Raw genomic sequence first — 17,001 nt, 5'->3', positions numbered from 1 at the left:
TTTATGTGGAGATCTTTGATCCACTTGGACTTGAGCTTTGTACAGGGTGAAAAGAATGGTTTTAGTTGCATTTTTCTACATGCTGACCTCCAGCAGAAACAACACCATTGTTGAAAATGCTATCTTTTTTCCACTGGATGGTTTTAACTCCTTTGTCAAAGATCAAGTGACCATAGGTGTGTAGGTTCATTTCTAGGTCTTCAATTCTATTTCATTGATCTACCTGCCTGTCTCTGTATCAATACCATACAGTTTTATCACTATTGCTCTGTAATACAGCTTGAGAACAGGGATGGTGATTCTCCCAGAAGTTCTTTTATTGTTGAGAATAGTTTTCACTATCCTAGGTTTTTTGTTTTTCTAGATGAAATTGGGACTTGCTCTTTCTATTTTTGTGAAGAATTGAGTTAGAATTTTCATGGGGAGTGCATTGACTCTATAGATTGCTTTGGGTAACGTAGCCAATTTTACTATGTTAACCCAGCCCATTCATGTGCATAAGAGAACGTTCCATCTTCCGAGGTTTTCTTTGATTTTTTTCTTCAGAGATTTGAAATTTTTGTCATACAGATCCTTCACTTGTTTGGTTAGAGTCACATCAGGATATTTTAGGGAGCTGACCCAGTCCCACACCTCTCTGTACCCAAATGCCCTGAGGGAGAGAGCTGGATTATCAGAAGTGCTGACAATCCTGAGAGCTCAGGGGAGACCACCATTTCTGCTCACATTCCTGGCCAAGAAGAACCCAACTAGAGCCCTCTAAACACAGGAACATAAGATCAGTCAGGGAGAGGAGCCAGGAGCACTAACATACCTGAGAGGAGACATAAGACCACCACTTCTGCTCTCATAGACTGGCCTGGAATCCTCGAGACACAGAAACCCAGGAACAGTTTGGGATAGGACCCTTCCTGTTCCTGCCTGTGCCTGGAGCTGAACCTACAGCTCTCTGTACCCAGATCCTGCTGTAAGAAAGCCTGTCTCCAGGAATGCTGACACACAGGGTTACAGGAGGGTCAAGCCACTGTCTGAGACAGCAAAACCAGTTCACACCAGAGACAACCACATTGTGAAAAGCAAGTGCAGGAACCTAAGCAACAGAAACCAAGACTACTTGGCATCATCAGAGCCCAGTTTTCCCACCAAAGCAAATACTGGATGTCCCAACACAACAGAAAAGCAAGATTTGGATGTAAAATCACATCTCCTGATGATGATAGAGGGCTTTAAGAAGGACCTAAATAACTCTCTTAAAGAAAGACAGGACAATGCAGGTGAACAAGTGGAAGCCCTTAAAGAGGAAACAACAAAATCCCTTAAGAATTACAGGAAAGCACAACCAAACAGGTGAAGGAATTGAACAAAACCACCCAGGATCTGAGAATGGAAATAGAAACAATAACGAAATCACAAAAGGAGACAACCCTGGAGATAGAAAACCTAGGAAAGAGATCAGGAGTCATGGACACAAGCACCACCAAGAGAACACAAGAGACAAAAGAGAGAATCTGAGGCAGAAGAGACCATAGAAAATATTGACACAACTATCAAAGAAAATATAAAATGTAAAAAGCTTCTAGCCCAAAATATCTAGGAAATCCAGTACACAATGAGAAGATCAAACCTAAGCATAATAAGTATAGAAGAGAGCAGAGATTCTGAAATTATGGGGCCAGTAAATATCCTCAACAAAATTATAGAAGAAAACTTCCCTAACTGAAAGAAAGAGATGCCCATAAGCATACAAGAAGCCTACAGAACTCCAAAGAGATTGGACCAGATAAGTAATTGTCCCCATCACATAATAATGAAAACACCAAATGCACAAAACAAAGAAAGAATGTTAAAAGCAGTAAGGAAAAAAAGTCAAATAATATATAAAGGCAGACCTATCATAAATACACCAGACTTCTCACCAGAGACTATGAAATCCAGAAGATGTTGGGCAGAAGTCATACAGACCCAACGAGAACACAAATGTGAGCCCAGGCTACTATATCCAGCAAAACTCTCAATCACCATAGATGGAGAAACCAAGATATTCCATGACAAAACCAAATTTGCACAATATCTTTCCACAAATCCAGCCCTACAAAGGATAATAGATGGAAAACTCTAACACAAGGACGGAAACTACACCCTACAAAAAGCAAGAAAGTAATCTTTTTTACAAGAAACCCAAGAGAGCCACACAAATGTAATTCCACCTCTAACAACAAAAATAATAGGAAACAACAATCACTATTCCTTAATATCTCTTTGCAGCAATAAAATCAATTTCCCAATAAAAAGACATAGACTAGAGGACTGGATACGGAAAGAGGACCCAGCATTTTGCTGCATACAGGAAACATACCTCAGTGATAAATACAGACACATCCTCAGAGTAAAAGGCTGAAAAACAATTTTCCAATCAAATGGTCCTAAGAAACAAGCTGGCATAGTCATTCTAATATCAAATAAAATCGAATTTCAACCAAAAGATATCAAAAAAGAGAAGGAAGAACACTTCATATTCATGAAAGGAAAAATCCACCAAGATGAACTCTTAATCGTGAATATCTATGTTCCAAATGCAAGGGCACCTACATTCAAAAAAGAAACCTTACTAAAGCTCAAAGCAGACATTGCACCTCACACAATAATAGTGGGAGACATTAACACCCCACTCTCATCAATGGACAGAGCATGGATACAGAAACTAAACAGAGATATAGAGAAACTAAGAGAAGTTATGAACCAAAGAGATTTAACATTTATCTATAAAACATTTCACCTAAAAGAAAAGAATATACCTTCTTCTCAGCAACTCATGGTACCTTCTCCAAAACTGACCATATAGTTGGTCACAAAACAGGCTTTGAGAGATAGAAGATTGAGATAATCCTGTACATCCTATCAGATCACCACAGACTAAGGCTAGTCTTCAATAACAATAAAAAGGACAGAAAACCCACATACACATGGAAGTTGAAAATGCTCTACTCAATGACAACTTGGTCGAGGAAGAAAAAAAGAAAGAAATTAAAGAATGTTTAGAATTTAATGAAAATGAAGGTACAACATACCCAGATTTATGGGACATGATGAAAGCAGTGCTGAGAGGAAAACTCATAGGTCTGAGTGCCTTCAAAAAGAAACTGGAGAGAGCATGCACTAGCTCTCTCCATATTGATGTATGCATATTGACAGCACACCAGAAAACTCTAGAACAAAATGAAGGAAAGTCACAGAAGAGGAATAGATGGCAGGAAATAATCAAACACAGCACTGAAATCAACCAAGTAGAAACAAAAAGAACTATATGAAGAATCAACAAAACCAGGAGCTGGTTCTTTGAGAAAATCAAAAGATAGATAAACTCTTAGCAGATTAACCAGAGGGCACAGAGACAGTATCCAAATTAACAAAATCAGAAATGAAATGGGAGACATAACAACAGAATCTGAGGAAATTAAAACTATCATCAGATCCTATTACAAAAGCCTATATTCAACAAAACTGGAAAATTTGAATGAAATGGACATTTTCTAGACAGATACCAGGTACCAAAGTTAAATCAGGATCAGATAAACTATCTAAACAGTTCCATAACTCCCAAAAAAATAGAAGCACTTATTAAAAGTCTCCCAACCAAAAAAAAAAAAATAAAATAAAATCCCAGGACCAGATGGGTGTAGTGGAGAATTCTATCAGACCTTCATAGAAGACCTAATACCGATTCTGTTCAACCTATTCCACAAAATAGAAACAGAAGGAACAAAAAAGGACCCAACAAAGAAAGAGATCTTCAGACCAATTTCCCTTATGAATATTGACACAAAAATACTCACATGATCATCTCCTTAGATACTTAAAACACAATGGTCAAAATTCAACACCCTTTGATGTTAAATGTCTTGGATAGATCAGAAATTCAAAGCCCATTCATAGACACAGTAAAAGCCATACACAGCAAACCAGTAGCCAACATCAAACTAAATGGAGAGAAACTTGAAGCAATCCCACTAAAATCAGGGACTAGACAAGGCTGCCCACTCTCCCTACTTATTCAATATAGTACTTGAAGTCCTAGCCAGAGCAATCCGACAACAAAAAGAGGTCAAAGGAATAGAAATTGGTAAGGAAGAAATCAAAATATCACTATTTGCAGAAGATATAATAGTATACTTTAATGACCCCCAAAATTTCTACCAGAGAACTACTAATCCTAATAAACAACTTCACCAAAGTGTTGGGGTATAAAATTAATTCAAATAATTCAGTAGCCTTCCTCTACTCAAAGGATGAACAGGCTGAGAAGAAATTAGGGAAATGACACCCTTCACAATAGTCACAAATAACATAAAGTACCTCAGTGTGACTCTAACCAAGCAAGTGAAAGATCTGTATGACAAGAACTTCAAGTCTTTGAAGAAATTGAAGAAGATCTCAGAAGATGGAAAGATCTCCCATGTTCATGGATTGGCAGGATTAATATTGTAAAAATGGACATCTTGCCCAAAGTAATCTACCTATGCAATGCAATCCGCATCAAAATTCCAACTCAATTCTTCATAGAGTTAGAAAGAACAATTTGCAAATTCATTTGGAATAACAAAAAATTCAGAATAGCGAAAACTATCTTTAACAACAAAAGAACTTCTGCATGGTATTGGTACAGAGACAAGCAAGTATATGAATGGAATAGAAATTGAAGACCCAGAAATGAACCTACACACCTATGGTCCCTTGATCTTTGACAAAGAAGCCATCCAGTGGTTAAAAAAAAAGACTGCATTTTCAACAAATGGTGCTGGCTCAACTGGCAATCAGCATGTAGAAGAATGCAAATTGATCCATTCTCATGGCCTTGAACAAAGCTCAAGTCCAAGAGGATCAAGGACCTCCACATAAAACAAGATATGCTGAATCTAATAGAAGAAATATTGTGGAAGAGCCTTGAATATATTTGCATAGAGGAAAAATTTCCTGAACAGAACACCAATAACTCATGCTCTAAGACCAACAATGAACAGATGAGACCTCATAAATTGCAAAGCTTCTGTAAGGCAAAGGACACCGTCAATAGAACAAAATAGCAACCTACAGATTGGGAAAGATCTTTACCAACCCTACATCTGAGAGAGAACTAATATCCAAAATATACAAAGAACTCAAGAAGTTAGACTCCAGAGAATTAAATCATTCTATTGAGAAATTGGGTATAGAGCTAAACAAAGAACTCTCAACTGAGGGATATTAAATGGCTGAGAAGCACCTAAAGAAATTCTCAACATCCTTAGTCATTGGGGAAATGCAAATCAAAACAACTCTGAGATTCCACCTCACACCAGTCAGAATGGCTAAGGTCCAAAACTCAGGTGACAACAGATGCTGGCGAGGATATGGAGAAAGAAAAACACTCTTCTATTGCTGGTGGGACTGCAAGCTGGTACAACCACTTTGGAAATAAATCTGGTGGTTCCTCAGAAAATTGGAAATAGTTCTACATGAAGACTCAGTTATACCACTTCCGGGCACATATCCAAAAGGTGCTCCAACATATAAGGACACATGCTCCACCATGTTTATAGCATCCTTGTTTTTAATATCCAGAACAACCCAGATGCCCTTCAACAGAAGAATTGATATAGAAAATGTAGTACATTTACACAATAGAGTACGACACAGCTATTAAAAACAACAATTTCATGAAATTCTCAGGCAAATGGATAGAACTAGAAAATATCCTGTGCGAGGTATCCCAAACACAAAAAGAATAGTGGTATATACTCACTGATAAGTGGTTATTAACCTGAAAGCTCACAATGCCCATGATACAACCCATGTACCTAGGAGGAAGGAAGACCAGGGTGTAGATGCTTCAATTCTACATAATAGGGGGAACAAAATAATCACAGGAGGCAGAGGGATGGAGGGAGAGAAGAAGATGAGGGAAAAGGAGGGGCAGGATCAGGTATTAGAAGAAACAGGAAAGAAGTACGCTGAGTCAGGAAATCGAATAGAAATATGTAGCAGTGGAGGATGGGAAAATGGTGATATCCACAAGCGAGTCTCAGAGGCTAGGGAAACAAGAGGCTCCCAAGATCCAAAGAGGATGAGTTTAGTCAAAATATGCAACAAAGGCGACCTTCAGTAGATAGTCATATCCCCCAGTTGCGGGATGGGACCACATACCCATCCCAGAAATATTTTTGTCCAAAGAAAAGACATGGATAAAAAATGGAGCAGAAACTGAAAGAAAGGCCATCCAGAAACTTTATCACCTAGGGATCCATTCTGTTCACAGTCACCAAACCCTGACATTACTGCTGATGCCAAGAAGAGCTTGCTGACGGGAGCCTGGTAGGCCTGTCCCTTGAGAGGTTTTGCAAGTACCTGATTAATACAGATCCAGATATTCACAGCCAATCATCGGACTGAGTCCAGTGGACCCTGATAGAAGAGTGAGAAGAAGGACTGAAGGAGGTGAAGAGGATTGCAACCTCATAGGAAAAACAATAATATCAACTAACCAGACCATGCAAGAGCTCCCAGGGACTAAACCACCAACCAAAGAGTACATATGGAGGGACCCATAGCTCCAGCTGCATATGTAGCAGAGGATGGCATTGTCTGGCATCAATGAAAGGGGAGCCCTTGGTCCTGTGGAGGCTTGATGCCCCAGCATAGGGGGCATGCTAGAGTAGTGAGAAGGGATTGAGTGAGTAGGTAGAGGAGCACCCTCATAGAGGCAAAGGAGACAGGGAGAGGGAGGATGGGATGGGAGTTTTGTGGAGGGTAACTGGGAACGGGGATATCATTTGAAATGCAAACAAATAACATGATTAATAAAAAAACATGATGGAGATTGATAGAGGTTTAAAAGTAAAAACTGACAAATAATTTATCTAAATTTAGCTTTTTTATTATTTTTACTCTACATCCCAATCCCAGTTTTCCCTCCCTCCTCTCCTCCCAGTCTCTGCCTTTCACCTCTTCTCACTTCCAACAGACACCCCTCCTCTCCCCATGAAAGGGTAGGCTTCCCATGCATATCAACCAGCCATATCAAGTTGCAGTAAGACATCTTCTTCTACTGAGGCTATGCAAGGCAGCCCAGTTAGGTGAAAGAGATACAATGGCAGACAACAGAGTCAGATACAGCCCTGCTCCTACTATTAGGCGTCCCACATGAAGAACCAGCTAAGGAACTGCTATGTATGTGCAGAGGGCCTAGGTCCTTCTTATACATGTTCTCTGATTGGCAGTTTAGTCTCTGCGGGCCCCTATAGGCACAGGTTAGTTGATTCTGTAAGTTTTCTTGTGGTGTCCTTGAACCCTCTGGATCCCTCAATCCTTCCTCCCCATTTGCCACAGGACTGCCAACGCACCACTTAATGTTTGTCTATGGGTCTTTCATCTGTTTCCATCAGTTTCTGGGTGAAGTCTCTCAGATGACAGTTAAGCTCTAGTCTAGGCTCCAGTCTACAAGTATAGCAGAATATCATTAATTGTGTCAGGGTGGGCTCCCTCTCATGGCATGGATCTCAAGTTGTGCCAGTCATTGGTTGGCCCTTCCCTCACTTCTTATCCATCTTTATCCCTGTACATCATGTGTATAGGACAAATAGTAGTTTGAATATTTTGTGACTGGGTTAGTGTCCCAGTCTCTCCACTGGAAGTCTTGCCTGGTTACAGGAGCTGGCCAGTTCAGGCTCCATATCTCCCACTGTTAGGAGTCTCAGCTAGGGTCACCTTATAGATTACCAGGAGTTTCCATTGCCCTCGGTTTGTAGTTCATCCCAGAGATGCCCTCCCCCATTCCAGTTGTCTTTCCTAGTACCTTTTCCCTATGTCCTTCCCCAACCTGATCCTTCCTGTTCTCATCCCACTTCACCCCCTCCCCATCCAGTCCCTTCCCTCCATCTGCATCATCCATGTCTACTCTAGTTACCATTCTCTGTGAGATTCAAGCAATAACCCCTTGTTCCCTCCTTGTTACTTAGCTTCTTTGAGTCTGTGGATTGTAGAATGGTTATCCTGTGCTTTATGACTAATGTCCACTGGCAAGTACATACGTTTGTCTTTCTGGGTCTGGGTTACCTCGTTCAGGATGATCTTTTCTACTTCCATTCATTTGCCTGCAAAGTGCGTGATGTCATTGCTTTTAATAGCTAAGTAATACTTCATTTTGTAAATGAAGTATCCATTCTTCAGTTGAGGGACATCTAAGTTGCTTCTAGTTTCTGGCCATTATAAATAAGACGGCTATGAACATAGAGGAGCATGTGTCCTTGTGGTATGGTGGAGCATCTTTTGGGTATATGCCCAGGAGTGGTATACCTCGGTGTTGAGGTAGAACTATTCCCAATCTTCTGAGTAAGCCCCAAATTGATTTCCAATGTGGTTGCAAACTTTGCACTCCCATCAGCAATGAGGAATGTTCCTCTTACTCCACATACTTGCCAGCATGAGCTATCACTTATGGTTTTGACCTTGGCCATTCGACAGGAGTAAGATGGAAACTCAGAGTCCTTATGATTTGCATTTCCCGGATAACTAAGGATGCTGAAATTTTCTTTAACTTCTCAATCATTAGAGATTTCTTTGTCAAGAATCCATGTTTTAGGCTGGAGATGTCTCAGCAGTTAACAGCACTGACTGCTCTTCCAGAGGTCCTGAGTTCAATTCCATCAACCACATAGTGGTTCACAACCATCTGTAAAGAGATCTGATGCACTGTTCTGGTGTGTGTCTGAAGACAGTTCCAGTGTACTCATATAAATAAAAAAAATAAATAAAATCTGAGTTAAGATCTGAACCCCACTTTTAATTGGGTTCTTCGGTTTGTTGATGTCTAGTTTCTTGAGTTCTTTAAACATTTTCAATATCAGCCCTCTGTTGGATGCCAAAGAACTTATCTAAATTTAACTTTTATAAAGTCAAGCTTTTATGGTATGAAATTAAATGTTTGTTTTATTAGTATATAATGACTTGGGTTGGGGTATTTGAATGTCTTGTTAAAGAATTTTGATTCTTTTTCCTTCCCTCTCTGTATCCTATGTCCTTCTTTTTCTGCTCCTTTGCCCTTCAGCCCAAAGTCATGGAGCATAATCTCACTGACTCATGGGACCACTCATACAGACTTAGGAGAACCAGGATCATAACTGAGTACTCATATTTCCTTTTACATTAGGACTAATTGATCAGCACAGAGTTGCTGCAACAATTACACTAAAATCAGTGTAAGGCTTAGAATTTCATCTAGGACTGTGGCGTAGCTATCAGCACTGTAATTATGTATAGTAATAGAATTTTTCAGTATATGAGAAGGAACTGGCTCCAGTCTTAGTCCTTGATACATATAAATAAAAGATAATTAATATAGACACATGGAAAAACTGCAAATTCAGAAAAATAACTCATTTCCATCATTCCCTCACTTAATTTATAGATATGCTAATTCTGGATTACTCATGAATTCCCAAAAATACTTATTAGCCTCTACTTTTTTATTAGATCTACTTTTTAAATAAATAGATTTACCTGGTCTCTCCACTTTTATAACTTCTGCTCCCAGATCTCCTAAATTCATCGTGGCAAAAGGTCCAGCCAGAACTCTACAATGTAAAACAGTGATAGATAAATGACATCTCAAAATCTTACTATTAACTATTTTCTTAAGCCAATTAACACAGAGACGCTCATATAATGCTAGCAATGATTGAACTTGTTAGAATTGCACTTTTCCATAATTATCAAGAGCTTTAAAAAACTACAACCTCTTTCATGCAGGAACTTTATTTGTAGAATTCTATCCTGAGGAAAAAAATTGAAACTAAAGCAAAGATTTGCATATAAAAAGGCCTTATTTATAGAAGTAAAAACTGAGGAATAATTTGGACACTTATAAATGTTATCTTTAACTTTAAATGATCATATGAAGTTATTCAAAATATACTGGTATATTTAAACTATAGGTAAAAACTTCAGAGCAGTGGTAGTACATGCCTTTAAACCCAGCACTAAGGTGGCAGAGGCAGGCAGATCTCTGAGTCTGAAGACAAACTGGTCTACAAAGCAAGTTCCAGGACAGTCAGGGGTACACAGAGAAACCCTGTCTGGAAAAAAACAATAGAAAAAAGGGGGAACATAATTTCAATATAGTTATGGTTTGAGGATAGTTAATATATGCAAATATGAATATTGGGAAAATTCACAAATGTTACATTAATTGTCTTTGAAATTATAGTCCAGAATCTCTTTTCTGTTCATTTATCAAAATTTCAACATAAACATGTAAATATCTTCGGATAATATAAAAACTAATAAAAACCTTTTCAAAAAAGGAGGAAACTCAATCACTAAAGTGCAAATAACCCAACACAAACCTTGTTAGATCCAGAATTCTCACACCCTCCAGTGGCTTCATACTGTCACAATCTGCCAGGACAAATAACATTGAAGAGTATAGATTACAAAATTTTACAAAGTAAACAATACATAATTCTTCACATTCTAAGTAATCTGTTGTTATCAAAAATAATTTTCCTTCTCAATAATTCTGTTTGATATGTAACTAGAAACCTTGGTTGGTCTCTCCAAAGAGACCATCTCTACAAGGTTCTGCAGGAACCATAACTCTCTTCTCTGCAGGCCTGAAACATAGAGACCAAGATGAGGGGGGCTTTTCAGCCTCCCTCACCGAGCCCTGAGTGGAGCTGCTGGAGGTAAATGGATGTGATACCTACATCTTTCCAAATCAACATAGCTGGGCCAGAAATGTGCTCCACAGAGCATTCTTTACATTTTCTTACTTCCTGTTGCTTAATTCTCACTCTTGCCTCTATGTCTCCTGATGGATGGTTTTGATTTTGTTACTGCTCCGTCAGGTTTCCAGACCGTTGTGTGAAATTCTCTACCCACTATTTTATTGTGCATTCTCTACCATCCTTTCTCTCCCAGACTTATATTCACTTTTCACTTCTTGATTTCACAATCCATCGTTTTCACAATTACTAAAATCTGTGAATCCTAAGAGTATTTCAGCTTTCTCTTTCCAGTTTGTCACCCACCCATCAACTGTTTTTTTTTTTGTTATCTCAATCTAATACTTATCCCTGTCTTTGCTTACCTACTTTCTTCCCACACTTAATCTTAGTTACTAAAATTAATATGCATTGTATTACTTACCCATGATTCTTTATCCTCTAATATTTACTAAAGACAAAAGGACCACAACCAGCTAATACAACATTTTTTTTATCTTTATTAACTTGAGTATTTCTTATTTACATTTCAATTGTTATTCCCCTTCCCGGTTTCCCGGCCAACATCCCCCTAACCCGTCTCCTTCCCCTTCTATATACATGTTCCCCTCTCCATCCTCCTCCCCATTACCGCCCTCCCCCCAACAATCTTACTAGGATATTCATTGCTACCTATGGGGTCAGAGTCCAGGGTCAGTCCATGTATAGTCTTTAGGTAGTGGCTTAGTCCCTGGAAGCTCTGGTTGCTTGGCATTGTTGTACATATGGGGTCTCGAGCCCTTTCAAGCTCTTTCAGTCCTTTCTCTGATTCCTTCAACGGGTGTCCCGTTCTCAGTTCAGTGGTTTGCTGCTGGCATTAGCCTATGTATTTGCTGTATTCTGGGTGCTAACACAATATTTAAATAGGCCAACTGGGTATAGAGAAATCCCTCACTGAAACTCCCTTCCAAAGTTATTACAGATTGTAATTGTAAGTCGACAGTTAAAACTAACCATTAGGAGTGGTAACATAGCTCAGCTGCTAAACGCAATTACTTCCAACCCTGACACCCAGTGTTCCATGCCAGAAACACACAAAGTAGAAAAAAAAACAAACACCTACTCCTACAAGTTGTCCACTGATCTACAAACATTCACTGAGGACATGCACATCTTTTTGCATACGCACACATGTAAATAAAATAACCAGCCCTGAGAAGAGCTGGTGAAGGGTAAAAACATGTTCAAAATACATTATACGGAAAGGTTAAATAAAAAGAGAAGAAAAGCACATGTACCCCAGCATATCACTGTGAAAATCTGAAGAACAAACTTTTTCTAATAAAAGAAGATAGGAATTTTACAGGGCAGACTGCTGATCAGGACAGTTTCAGATTTCTTAAACTTGGAGATGGAGTTACAGGAATTTGTGAACTTCCCAATGTGTGTGATGGGAACTAAACCCTGGTCATTGCAACATCTACAGTCTTAACCACTGAACCATCCCTCCATCCCCCCATTATCAGATTTCTCAATGATATTACCAGAAGCTAAAATGAAGCAAAACCTTTAAAAATTAAAGGAACACAAACTTTTTCCTAACGCTACAAATCCAATCAAGATACAAAGGATGTGAGAAAGTGAACATAGGAAAAATAACATTGAAAGCTTTATTTCCATGTATACTTTCTCAAAAGGGGGGGGGACCTCTAGGGCTCATCATTCAACAAAAAGATAAGCAACACAAAATAGACACTGGATCACCCAAAGAAGGAGAGCATTAGAGAGGATCTGAGGTTCAAAATGGGGTACAAATGATTCAGGATATTTTAAAATGGAGCAGGACAGCGAGCTGAGACACATGGACAGACGAACTGGGCTGCAGATACAACACAACACCCTTGTGTGAACTGACCTTTCAAATACTAAGTCTGTTGACCTGAAAAATGGACACTGTCTTAGGATTTCTTTCTTTTGGAGGGAGGGGTGGAAGAGGGGAGGAAAGGGTTTAGTCAGCTTACACTTCCACACTGCTGTTCATCAACAAAGGAAGTCAGGATTAGAACTCAAACAGATCAGGAGGCAGGAGCTAATACAGAGGCCATGGGGGGATGTTATTTGCTGGCTTGCTTCCCCTGGCTTATTCAGCTTTCTTTCTTATTTTTTAATTTTATTTTTCTTGGATTTTTTATGTACTTACGTTTGAAATGTTATCCCTCCCCGCCTCCAATCCTCCTGCTTCTATGAGGACACTTCCACTCCCACCTCAACACACTGGTGTTACCCTACATTGGGGAAACAAGCCTTAACTGGACCCAGGGCTCTTCCTCCTACTGATGCTGGATAATGCCATCCTCTGCTACATATGTGGCTGGAGTCATGGGTCCCTCCAAGTATACTCATTGGTTGTTAGTTTAGTCCCTGGAGCTCTGGTGGGGTCTGGTTGTTCTTCCTATGGTGTTGCAAACCTCATCAGTTCCGTCAGTCTTTTCTCTACCTCCTCCATTGGGGTCCCTTTATTCAATCCACAGGTTAGCTGCAAGCATCCTCATCTGTGTCACTAAGGCTCTGTCAGTGCCTCTCAGGAGACACCCATATATCTGGCTCCTGTCAGAAAGCACTTCTTGGCATCAGCGACAGTGCCTGGATTTCGTAGCTGCATATGGGATGGATCCACAGGTGGGGCAGTCTCTGGATGACCTTTCCCTCAGTCCCTGCTCTAATCTTTGTCCCTTTATTTCCTCCCCTGGGTATTTTGTTCTAAAAAGAAAGGAAGCATCCACATTTTGGTCTTCCTTCTGCTTGAGTTTCATATGATCTGTGAACTTTTTCTTAAGTATTCAAAGTTTTAGGACTAATATCCACTTATCAGTGGATAAATATGTGGCTTTTTGTGACTGGGTTACCTCACTCAAGATGGTATTTTCTAGTTCCATCCATTTCCCTAAGAATTTCATGGAGTCATTGTTTTTAATAGCTGAGTAGTACTCCATTGTGTAAAGGTACCATATTTTCTGTATCCATTTCTCTGTTGAAAGAAAGACATCTGAGTTCTTTCCAGCTTCTGGCTATTAAAAATAAGGCAGGTATGAACATAGTGAAGCATGTGTCCTTGTCATATGTTGGAGCAACTTTTGGTTGTATTCCCTGGAGGGGTATAGCTGGGTCCTCAGGTAGTACTATGTCCAATTTTCTGACGAACTGTCAGACTGATTTCCAGAGTGGTTGTACCAGCTTGAAATCCCACCAACAATGGATTAGTGTTCCTCTTTCTCCACATCCTTGCCAGCATCTGTTGTCACTTGAGTTTTTTATCTTAGCCATTTTGACTGGTGTGAGGTTGTTTTGATTTGTATTTCCCTGATGACTAAGGATGTTGAACATTTCTCTAGGTGATTCTCAGCAATTTGGTATTCCTCGGTTGAGAATTCTTTGTTTATCTCTTTACCCTACTTTTTAATAGGATGCTTTGATTCTCTAAAGTCTAACTTCTTGAGTTGTTTGTAAATTTGGGTATTAGCCCTCTACTGGATATAAGATTGGTAAAGATCTTTTCACAAACTGTTGGTTGCCATTTTGTCCTATTGACAGGGACTTTTTGCCTTACAGAAGCTTTGCAATTATATGAGGTCCCATTCTTAATATGAGGGACCATTGAGGTCATATGAGGTCAATTCTTAATATTAGAGCATAAGCCATTGGTGTTCTGTTCAGGAAATTTACCCCTGAGCCTATGTGTTCAAGACTCTCCCCAATGTCTCCTCTATTGCTTTCAGTGTATCTGGTTTTATGAGGAGGTCTTTGATGGACTTGGACTTGTGCTTTGTACTAGGAGATAAGAATGGGCCAATTTGCATTCTTCTACATGCTGACCTCCAGGTGAACCAGCACCACTCGTTGAAAATGCTATCTTTTTTCCACTGGATGGTTTTAGCTCCTTTGTCAAAGACCAAGTAACCATAGGTGTGTGGGTTCATTTCTGGGTCTCCAATTCTATTCCGTTGATCTACCTCCTGTCTCTGTACAAATACCATGCAGTTTTTACCTAAATTGCCTGTAATATGGCTTGAGGTCAGGGATGGTGAATACTCCAGTTCTTTTCTTGTTGAGAATAGCTTTCGATCTCCTGGGATTTTTCCTTTTCCAAATGAATTTCCAAATTGTTCTCTTTAATTCTATGAAGACGAGTTTAGAATTTTGATGGGGATTGCACTGAATCTGTAGATTGCTTTCAACAAGATGGGCATCATTTTTACTATATTAATCCTGACAATCCATGAGCATGGGAGGTCTTTCCATCTTCTGAGATCTTCAATTTCTTTCTTCAGAGACTTGAAGTTCTTGTCATACAGATCTTTCACTTGCTTGGTGAGAGTCACAGCAGGGTATTTTATATTATTTGTGACTATTGTGAAGGGTGTTGTTTTCCTAATTTCTTTCTCAGTCTATTTCTCCTTTGAGTAAAGGAAGACTACTGATTTGTTTGAGTTAATTTTGTATCTAGCCACTTTGCTGAAGTTGTTTAACAGCTGTAGGAGAACTCTAGTGGAATTTTTGGGGTCACTTAAGTATACTATCATATCTTCTCAAAATAGTGATATTTTGACTTCTTCCTTTCCAATTGTATCCCTTTGACCTCTTCTTGTTGTCTGATTGCTCTGGCTAGAACTTCAAGAACTATATTGAATAGGTAGGAGAGAGTGGGCAGCCTTGTCTAGTCCCTGATTTTAGTGGGATTGCTTCAAGTTTCTCTCCATTTAGTTTGATGATGGCTACTGGTTTGCCATATATTGCTTTTACCATGTTTAGGTATGGACCTTGAATTCCTAATCATCCCAAGACTTTTATTATGAAGGGGCATTGAATTTTATCAAATGCTTTCTCTGCATCTAATGAGATGACCATGTGGGCTTTTTTCCTTGAGTTTGTTTATATAATGGATTATGTTGATGTATTTCTGTATATTGAACCATCCCTGCATCCCTAAGATGAAGACTACTTGATCATAGCAAATGATCATTTTGATGTATTCTTGGATTCTGTTTGCAAGATTTTTATTGAGTCATTTTGCATCCATACTCATAATGGATATTGGTCTCAAGTTCTTTTTCTTTGTAGACTCTTTGTGTAGTTTAGGTATAAGCATAAGTGTGGCTTCAAAGAATGAATTGGGTACTGATCTTTCTGTTTCTATTTTGTGCAACAGTTTGGAGATTATTGGTATTTGGCCTTCTTTGAAGGTCTGATAGAATTCTGCATGTAACCCATCTGGTCCTGGGATTTTTTTGGTTGGGAGACTTTAAATGACTGCTTCTACTTCTTTAGGAGTTATGGTACTATTTAGATGTTTTATCTGGTCCTTATTTAACGTTGGCACCTGGTATCTGTCTAGAAAACTGTCCATTTCCTCCAGATTTTCCAGTTTTGTTGAATATACGTTTTTGTAGTAGGATCTGATAATTTTCTGAATTTCCTCAGATTCTGTTGTTATGTCTCCCTTTTCAGTTCTGCTTTTGTTAATTTGGATACACTCTCTGTACTCTCTGGTTAGTCTGACTAAGTGTTTATCTATCTTGTTGATTTTCTTAAAGAACCAGTTCCTGGTTTTGATGATTTTTTGTACAGTTCTTTCTGTTTCTACTTGGTTGATTACAGCTCTGAGTTTGATTATTTCCTACCATCTACTCCTCATGGATGTATTTGCTTCTTTTTGTTCTAGAGCTTTTAGGTGTGCTGTCAAGATGCTAGTTAGTGTATGCTCACTCCAGTTTCTTTTTGGAGGCACTCAGAGCTATGAGTTTTGTTCTTAGCACTGCTTCCATTGTATCCCACAAGTTTGAGAATGTTGTGCCTTCATTTTAATTAAATTCTAAAATACTCTTCAATTTCTTTCTTTATTTCTTCCTTGACCAAGTTGTCATTGAGTGGAGCATTGCTCAGCTTCTATGTGTGTGGGGGCTTTCTGTTGTTTTGTTGTTATTGAAGATTTACCTTAGTCCATGGTGATCTGATAGGATGCATGGGATTATTTCAATATCCTTGTATCTACTGAGGCCTGTTTTGTGACCGACTGTATGGTCAATTTTGGAGAAGGTACCATGAGGTGCTGAGAAGAAGGTATATTCTTTTGTTTTAGGATGAAATTTTATATACATATCTGCTAAATTCATTTGGCTCATAACTTCTGTTAGTTTCACTGTGTCTCTGTTTAGTTTCTGTTTCCATGATCTGTCCATTTATGAGAGTTGTGTATTGAAGGCTCCTACCA

At 39.0% G+C, this 17,001-nt stretch overlaps 1 protein-coding gene across 11 annotated transcripts in view; it reads right to left on the bottom strand.

The window, feature by feature from the left end:
- Sugct (succinylCoA:glutarate-CoA transferase) overlaps positions 1-17,001 on the bottom strand; it is an 857,841-nt gene that overhangs the window by 807,951 nt on the left and 32,889 nt on the right. For 8 of the 11 annotated variants that reach the window (XM_039095899.2, XM_039095902.2, XM_039095898.2 and 5 more), the window contains 2 exons: positions 10,377-10,428; positions 9,532-9,605 (listed from right to left, as the gene is read on the bottom strand). In XM_039095899.2, the coding sequence (XP_038951827.1) occupies positions 9,532-9,605; positions 10,377-10,428 (126 nt within the window). Of the gene's footprint in view, positions 1-9,531; positions 9,606-10,376; positions 10,432-17,001 lie in introns of those variants that run through there. The other 3 variants (XM_063276618.1, XM_039095904.1, XM_039095906.1) reach the window with 1 other exon arrangement.

This window comes from Rattus norvegicus, chromosome 17, assembly GCF_036323735.1.
Source record: "Rattus norvegicus strain BN/NHsdMcwi chromosome 17, GRCr8, whole genome shotgun sequence".
NCBI lineage: Eukaryota > Metazoa > Chordata > Mammalia > Rodentia > Muridae > Rattus > Rattus norvegicus.
The sequence above is the reverse complement of the archived record's forward strand: the minus strand, read 5'-3'. Positions and strand labels throughout refer to the sequence as shown.